At 36.6% G+C, this 9,363-nt stretch overlaps 1 protein-coding gene across 1 annotated transcript in view; it reads left to right on the top strand.

The window, feature by feature from the left end:
- Positions 1-7,795: 7,795 nt before the first annotated feature.
- LOC107654381 (nuclear ubiquitous casein and cyclin-dependent kinase substrate 1-like) overlaps positions 7,796-9,363 on the top strand; it is an 11,052-nt gene continuing 9,484 nt past the window's right edge. Inside the window, exon 1 of the mRNA XM_016441423.1 lies at positions 7,796-8,081. Within this exon, the coding sequence (XP_016296909.1) occupies positions 8,065-8,081 (17 nt within the window). The 5' untranslated portion in view covers positions 7,796-8,064. The remainder of the gene's footprint in view (positions 8,082-9,363) is intronic.

The raw sequence follows: 9,363 nt of genomic DNA, 5'->3' as shown, positions 1-9,363 counted from the left end.
ATGAGCACCCCTGATCTAAAGAAATTTTATTCAGAGGTCTTAAAAACAGCAGTACTTCTGCGGCATCTTACCGAGCTCATTAAATTTCAGCTGTGTCTATGCGCACGTCTGGTCCGCAACTTGCATTTCTACGAAGCGATGATTATTTAATCAAAAGAAGTCTGTTTCTAAATCAGAGAAAAGCAGCGGAGGCACGCAGTTCGCCCCCGAACCAGTCTTTCTCCTCATCGGCATTCTTTTTCATCGTACGGTTTGAAGTTTGATGTCTTAATTGAATATGTTTACAGAGAAGCAGGTTTCCTTCAATCTGGCAGCAACTGGGTTACCCTGTTTAACAGAAGAGGCTGCGTCCTCTGGTTCACCCCGAAATCTCTCTCTCTTCCCCTCTCTCGCTGGCTGCCTGTTCCCACTTTGATCTTTCTCTGCAGACGCCAGAAGAGACGACAGCTTTTCGACGAGTGTGCGCCACTGAGGAGGAGAGAAAAAAAACGAGAGACTTTTTCAAATTTTTATCACCAGGTCACATGTAATGCATCACATAAGCTTCTTGATAGGTTATGAATGTCTAGGACCAGCTGAGAACGGGCGACACACTTCACTCACATATGCCCATACAAACACGCACCCCTGACGCCCTGGTGGGGTGGCGGCAGCTGACACAACCTGACATGTCGCATTATCGTTTGGATTCGAGAACATAAAGCAGATTTCCCCAACAGGTGGCTGATGTCTATAGAGACAAACAGTTATGACACAATACACCATGTCTGTTTACTCGCATGAACATATGGAAAGAGCTGCCGCTCATTTGCCTTGCCAAGGCGAACGGCTTAAAATCAACTGACTTACATTATGTAGATTGGGAGCTCTTGAAATGCATCTCAACCAGACAGCTTTATGATATGGGATCTATTTTAGGAGGATTTGGCTCTATTAAACAGCGTTTTGTACATAGGCTATGTAGACTCTACAGATTATGTGTGCTGTCGCTAGGGCAAGCATCACTAATGCAACCGAAAAACAAACAAATTTTTTACGTTTACTGATATAGAAAGATTACTGGAGTATGTTTTATAAGAAAATACTCTTTCAGTCTTTCTATTTCAAAAGTTCATGTTTAATTCAATGTTACTTGCCTTTTCTTTGTACTTATTTGTGAAATGTAGCAATTTCTGAGTGAAAATTGTTTCAAAGTAAACAGAGGAGAGGTGTGGTAGGCTATTACTTTTGGAGTGATCACAATTTTCACCTGGTGGATATTTAAAAAAAATAAATAAATAAATAAAAAATCCTGTTGGGACTTTTCATAGGCCCTATATGTGACCCTGAACCACAGAAGCAGTCACAAGTAGCACGCGTATATTTGCAGCAATAGCCAACAATACATCGTATGGGTCAAAATAATTTTTCTTTTATGCCAAAAATCATTAGGATATTAAGTAAAGATCATGTCCCATGAAGATATTTTGTAAATTTCCTACTATAAATATATCAAAACTTCATTTTTGATTAGTAATATGCATTGCTATGGACTTCAGTTGGACAACTTTAAAGGCGATTCTCTCAATTTTTTGATTTTCTTTGCACTTTCAGATTCCAGATTTTGGAGTATGTTTTATAAGAAAATACTCTTTCAGTCTTTCTATTTCAAAAGTTCATGTTTAATTCAATGTTACTTGCCTTTTCTTTGTACTTATTTGTGAAATGTAGCAATTTCTGAGTGAAAATTGTTTCAAAGTAAACAGAGGAGAGGTGTGGTAGGCTATTACTTTTGGAGTGATCACAATTTTCACCTGGTGGATATTTAAAAAAAATAAATAAATAAATAAAAAATCCTGTTGGGACTTTTCATAGGCCCTATATGTGACCCTGAACCACAGAAGCAGTCACAAGTAGCACGCGTATATTTGCAGCAATAGCCAACAATACATCGTATGGGTCAAAATAATTTTTCTTTTATGCCAAAAATCATTAGGATATTAAGTAAAGATCATGTCCCATGAAGATATTTTGTAAATTTCCTACCATAAATATATAAAAACTTCATTTTTGATTAGTAATATGCATTGCTATGGACTTCATTTGGACAACTTTAAAGGCGATTCTCTCGATTTTTTGATTTTCTTTGCACTTTCAGATTCCAGATTTTCAAATAGTTGTATCTCGGCCAAATATTGTCCTATCCTAACAAACCATACATAATTAAAAAAAAGCTTATTTATTCAGCTTTCAGATTATGCATAAATCTCAATTTCAAAAAATTGACCCTTATGACTCATTTTGTGATCCAGGTTCACATATTAGCTTGTATATTAAAACTAAAAAAAAAATCAGTACTGATTGATTATTGAACAATAAGCTGTATTAAAACAAACAAACCTTTTGTTTTATAGTCTTTGCATAATCATGACAGGAGAAATAGTGAATTTAACTTTGCACAGACAAGATTAGTAAGTGATTTATTCAACTAGCCTAATGTAAACATCAGAATGCAGTGCATTGCCTCATTAACTTCCACTGTAAATGCATTCATGTAAACAGGCCACATTTGCTGTACTGAAATTTTATTTTTATTTTTATGCATTTAGCAGACGCTTTTATCCAAAGTGACTTACAGTGCATTCAGGCTATACATTTTTTTACCAGTATGTTGCTTTAAAATTGCTTTAACTACCTAACCACCAAGACTACCTTGGCCAACCAACTTCATCAGAAGGAGTTTTTATGGAGAATATCTCTGCTCGTACTGTGTTTGACCTTTACGATTTATTTTTTGTACAGACTCAATGGAATCCTTTTTTTTAGCAATAGTTTATAAGCCTCATTTTATCAGTTGACTGTTAGAAATGAACATTCTAAAGATTTACTAATTTAAAGATTTTATCTAGCTGTGTGGAAGTTTTTAAACCCTTCAATACGGCTAAAGAATTCCTTAAAACATCTCTCTTGGAAGTTTCAAAGGCATTAGCATTGAATATATTCTAGCTTTAAAATGGCTTCTGGCTGAGGAGAATGTTTCATCCCGGAACGTCTTTTTTCTAATTTAAATAAGTTGCTTTGCGGGGCGTTAAAGCTCTGCGGCCCCTAATTTTTCAGCCATTCCTTGTCGTTGGTTTCAAAGTCCTACTTCAAGCCATCTGGAGTTTACTGCAGATTAAAACTCAGTGTTGCTTCATGTAAAATGTTAGAGAACGTCTTGGGGAGGATCACGGAAACTTATTATTTTCAGGATTAAAGAGAAACAAAGCAAATCTGAGAAAAATGGCTCCTGTGTGGAGCTTCTTGTTAAACATAGAAGATTTATGTTCAGTGACTTGGTGTGGAAAAAAATATCTGGGTTATATCTATATATAAAAGGGCACATTTGGACTTAAAATCTCATTCAAAAATGTTTCAAATATCATTCCCACCACATCTCATATTACTAATTCAATTCTGTGGTGGAAATGACATTTTTGATAACATCTTTCTCTTACTAAGAGTAATTAATAGTTAACTTTTATATGATATTTTCACTTTTTTTTTCATAAACTGATTGAAAATGACACCATAAAATAAAATAAGAAATACACTAAAGTTGCAACTCATTAAGAAATATCCATCATTTAGATATAACGGGTATAACGACCTATCTGATTCTTTAATTTGGCATACTTCAATAAAAAAGACATTACTTTTTCCCGCCGTCCTCTCGCTGCGAGTCTCCTCTCATTTTTCTGCAGGGCTCTTGTTCAAGAATAGTCTGCCTGCGATTGTAAATAAGTACGTTTTAAAATTCAAAATCCCTAGACTGGGTTCTCGCTGCGTGTTTGTGTGTAAAACAGGCTGCGGGGAGTTGAGATCTATTTGAATAAACTCCCCACAGCACTGACTGAAGTGTGCTATCAGAGGTTCAGCGATGGGACAATAGCTGCATCCGGACTCCTGGTTGTTTCAGGATGGAGATGCTGTTTGGCGCTGTGGCGAGAGAAAATACCTGCTCTTTTAAATGCAACCTGCACCCAAACCTTCACCTGCTAAACAACCTGACACAGTCAGCATCTTTAAACGCAGAACTGTGTGGACTCAGTGGGTGCCTCTCTGATATGCATTAGCCTGCAGCATGAATTTGCATGTTGGTCAAGGAAGGTTCATGCTAGAAAGTACTAGTTGGGGGCTGGTCTAGCAAAAAATGTCCCGGGTTCAATACAAGTTATAATCTATCGACAACATCTATGCGTGCACTTACAATGGAAGTCCAGGCACTACATTCAAATAAACAAGTTTCAGAGGTTTCGCCACAGGACCTAAGAGTAGTGCAATGGGTGCCGTCAGTAATAATATAATAATCCACAAGTAATCCTCATGACTCCAGTCCATCAATTAACATCTTGTGAAGTGAAAAGCTGAATGTTTGGAAGAAACAAATCCATCAAGACATTTTTAACTTGCTGCTTCCAGCTAAAATACGAGTCCTCGATCCATTACATTGCTTTCTCCAGTGTGAGTCATCAAGTCTGGATCAGGAGAGAAATATGCACAGATCAAGCACCATTTACAGTCCAAAACAGCTCTAAACAAATATGTTGGTGGATTTTGATGTGAGAGGACAACAGGGGATGGACTTTTTCACTGGAGGAGTTATTATGGATTGTGGGCTCTTATTTTGGCCAGAAGTGATTTAATGACAGATTTGTTAAATATGCAGCAAGACATTAACTGATGGACTGGAGTGGTGTGGATTATGGTGATGTTTTTATCAGCTGTTTGGACTCTCATTCTGACGGCACCCATTCACTGCAGAGGATCCATTGGTGAGCAAGTGATGCAATGCTACATTTCTCTAAATCAGTTCTGATGAAGAGACAAACTCATCTACATCTTGGATGGCCTGAGGGAGAGTACATTTTCAGCTCATTTTCATTTTTGGGAAACTATTTCACATTAAACATGAGATATTATAAACAACACTTACTAACCCTGTTTGTGCAATTCAGCTCCTTTCATGACCATATAAACCCTTAACCCTATGTTACCCCTAATATTTCATCCACATATAACAGTATAATTTAAGGACAAATGAAACAACTTCAATTTTATAAAATTCACAGTAACCTCGGTGTCTGTATTTTATGAACTGAATTTCTGTCTGAAGTGGTTAAAAAAATGTAGAATATGCACTTATACAACATTAATTGCCAAAGAACAAAACAACCTTTTATATTGTATATGTATCTGAATTCACATGAAATACCTACATACCACTCCAAAAAGTATCTGTACAATTAAGAAAGCATGAATGTCACTGCCTCATATAGCAAAATATAAAACTACCATTTCGTAAAATGTTTTGCACGAAACCTTTCTTTAAAATAAATGGCTCTTGGTTTGATATTTTGTGCTGTAGAGTACAATAAAGACACTGACATTTTTTAAGCATGGCTTAAGCACACAAATATTTTTTGTAGTCAGGTAAACAACAGACTACAATATACAGAACCCACATACAGTCAAGACAGTTTTAATATAATCACAATGGTTTTGCATCTGATCTCACTTGAAGAACACACAGGAAAAACGAACACTGCATAACAGCCCTATTATTAAAATATCCATTTCTCTGTACAAAACTGGATTACAATTTCTAAGCAAATCATATCATAGCAGTGCCATACTGCCCTCTTGTGTCCTTTTATTAGCCTTGCAACTGTAGAGTTGCAATGGACAAGCTACTATAAGTTATTGGCTTTTTTGGGGGCATTTTAAAAATTGTCACCAAAGTATAAAGACGTAACATGTTTCCATTCAAAGCATTAGCTCAAAATTGATGAGATCCTTACCTGAATGCATCTCAGTAAATATGCCCAGGTCACATTTCACCCTAGAAGACAAAAAAAAAAAAAGACAAAACATATGTATTTATTATAATCAAAATGAAAGAAAATGAAGCATATTTGGAAACAATTTTGATTTTTGCATTGTGACATTTTCCTTTTTTCTTAATTTTCTTAATTTTTTTTTTTAGAAACTTTAACAAAATACAACCTTCTCAAATACCAATCTAAACAACTGATTCTATTATTATTATTATTTTCTTTTGTTTATTTCTCACAACGCAAAAAAGTGAATGGTTCTACAAACATTCTTGATTGAAAAAAAATGTATATTTATTTCTTTGGATTTTGAGAGCAGGTAAGGACAGGTTTTGTGAGATTTTGTATGATTCACCAACATTAAAATTTAGTTTTTACCAGATGAAATGAATGTTTGGTCTGACAAGGATTCTAAGCACCTTGTATAACAGCAACTAGTGATTTAATTGCACTCCACTGTACTTTGCCCATGAGCTGTGAGCAAATACAAGTTTATGCATGTGGGCCCCACATCTGTATGGTGTTATAGCCTGTGTGAGCATTTTTTTTGCACATGTCCTACTTTTTGTGACAGCAAAGATGTGATTTCTGTGTGCACTCCAGGGAGAAAAGTGAGTGGATGATGTGGCAACAGATGACATGCATCCAAATAAACAAAAACAATATGAGACGACTGACCCTTGATAGTAGCAGATTTCTTTCTCAGGAACTCATACAGAGATGCTTTGGAAGATTAGAGAAGGCTAAAGAAATGCAAACACTGATGGATGGGCAACTAAATAAATAAATGAAATGGATGAGAATCATACCTGGTTGCCATGGAGACATACCTTCTCCTCACTTCAATAACTGCTGAGCAAAGAGGATTCCAGGGTCTGCAGCGAAAGACTGGGGGAATAAAGAGGAAGAAATCCTTTTCCCTGGAACAGAAATAAAGAGAAATACACAGTCACTGCATTTCATGTATGCATAAAAATCCTTTGAAATGACATGTTAGATACATTGCTTATGCTGGAATACAGATGCCTTGTAGTCATGTGACCCTGGAGACTGAATATCAAGCAGCCTGCATTGCTATTCACATTCATTTCCATCGAAATAGCAAGGGTGAATGTTTTAAGCTTTTATAACATAAACACAAATAAAGGTCAACATTAAAGTAATATATTATTACATTTGCAATAACATTTTTTCAATAATTATCAAGTTGAGGCACGTTTTAGGGTAAAAGTCAGCTAAAAACAATACGTTGTGGGTCTTAAACCTTTCTAAACCCCTGCTTTTCTATGCTCTTAAACCACATATTAATTTACGCAAACTTAATCTCAGAGAGAGAGAACAAAATGAAACAACCACAAACTAAGATCATTTCTGAGCCATAAAAATAAGTCAAAAATAGTCAAATATCCAAACATTTACATGATTTCTCATTAAAATAACAATGAACATTAACATACTTATCATAAAAATTTAAATGATGAAATGTGATATAAGGGTTCAACAATATCAGGCCTGTTTTCTGTTAGCATTACTATGTTTTGCTATCATTATATTTGCAGTAATAATCTACTTAAAATCCCATTTTAGGCCAGTATCCAGCAACAATGAATACGTTGGGGGTTTCAAACCTTCTGCTGTTCGCTCTCCATTATTTAAAGCGCATATTCATTTATATAAACTTAATTTCAAACGAAAAAACAACACAAAGTTGTTCTACACTTAAACTGGGACATCTTGCATATCGTTAGGGCCTCGTTTTGTTTCTGAGCCATGCTGTTCAACCTATCCGCAAACGAGGGGGAGGGTAATTGCTTTGGAGACCCTAAGTTTGATCGACAGCCGCGAAACCCAATCCCAAATCAAACATTCGTTCAAACAGACCAATAGCGTCGCTCTCTGGGCAAATCCAGCCGAGCGGGCGGAGCTTAAACACAAACGCCCGCCCACCATCCAATCGTTAGGTTGCGCGAAGGCTGCAGTTTCAGTTTGTTTTATTCACCATTTTGAGTAGCTGAAGGTACAATTTAAGCTAAATACTTTCGTAGAGCAGGAGTATTTCCCGCATTGTTTCATTTTTAGCACAGGGAGAGGGCGTTGGTTTTGCGACGTCACCTTTAGCCCTCTTGTGTTTTAAAATACCACATTTCGTCTCCATTTTCCGTGCTTTTCTTTTGCTCTTTCACAATTGTAACCTCTACAGTATTCCTGCAAAATGGCAAGACCAGTGAGGTACGTGGGTTTCCATTCGTCCTGCTGATGGCTGCTGCATGCACACCGAGTCCTGGGCTTCACGCATGTGCCAGGCATCCTTAGCTTCTTGTTTAGAGCTCGATTTTGTAACGTTTTTGCTCATTCGTGCATGCATTTTGCTCGTTGTCTCTTTCCCAGTGGCGGAGGACTGTCTCTTTTATATTTCTGGCTAGATCTTGCGCGTTTCTAATGTGCATCAACCAGGATTCTGCGATCTGATGTTCCTTGTGCATCACCTACCTACATTTCAGAATATATTTGTTGTGTGAGAAGCACTCAAAGGCTTCGTGTTTCCTTGTACGTTAAGCCAGTGAGAATATGGCTTCCCATTCATCCCCGCCAAAGCTTCAGGAGGGGTAATAAAATCCCACTGAAGGTGCTCATTGGCTCACTCAAGTGATTTTGTAACCTGCTATGCGCACATATTTGCGCAAATATCTCAGTGATGCAGAAACAATAGGTTGCGAAAGCCAGTTGGTGTTTTTGGGCAGGGAAGCGCGTTTTGAGGGATTTTTTTTGATAGCGGTAAATTAACACGACGCGGGTGACGTCAGAGGGGGGCGGGGCGGCCAAGAGCGACCCTCCCCCCCTCCGGAATTATGAGGAAAATGTGCACAAAATTTGATATTCATTCAACACATTTGACTTCAAATGTCAACAGCAGATTAGTGTATATGGCTATGTGTTATTTTTATCTACAAAAGATGAAAAATATCGCACGGGCATTCATCATGTATCGACTATAAAATGGTCCCGCGCTGCCCTCCCAAACATCCACAACGGTAACCATAGGCGAAAGATACTGTTTTTACAATAAAACTTGTATAAGCACTATTATTAAAACATAAATTAAGACAGATTCTGAAAAGAGTCTGACGGTACTAACTATTGTTCCTAATAAACGTAAATGAGACATTTCCGCCGAATTGGTTTCGCAAGCTTAATTATTATTTTAGATGAAAAGGAAATAGTGAATGACAAGATTCCTGCTCAATTTTCAGATTTTACCGTTTAAAATGTATTGTATTCTGTATAATATCATGTGCTCTCTGAAATTATAAGTGTGCTGTGAAAAATAGGAGAGAATACTATTTCGGTCTCAATACTTAAAAATTGTGTTACTTGCCATTTCTTTGTAATTATTTATAACATTTACTAGCAGTTTCTGAGTACAAAGTATTTCTGCACTATTTTCTTTTGTAAATTACACATTTAATACAATATGTTACTTGCCATTTCTTTGTAATTAGTCTATTTGTAA

This window comes from Sinocyclocheilus anshuiensis, unplaced genomic scaffold (assembly GCF_001515605.1).
Source record: "Sinocyclocheilus anshuiensis isolate Anshui unplaced genomic scaffold, SAMN03320099.WGS_v1.1 scaffold623, whole genome shotgun sequence".
Classification (NCBI taxonomy): Eukaryota; Metazoa; Chordata; class Actinopteri; order Cypriniformes; family Cyprinidae; genus Sinocyclocheilus; species Sinocyclocheilus anshuiensis.
The sequence above is the reverse complement of the archived record's forward strand: the minus strand, read 5'-3'. Positions and strand labels throughout refer to the sequence as shown.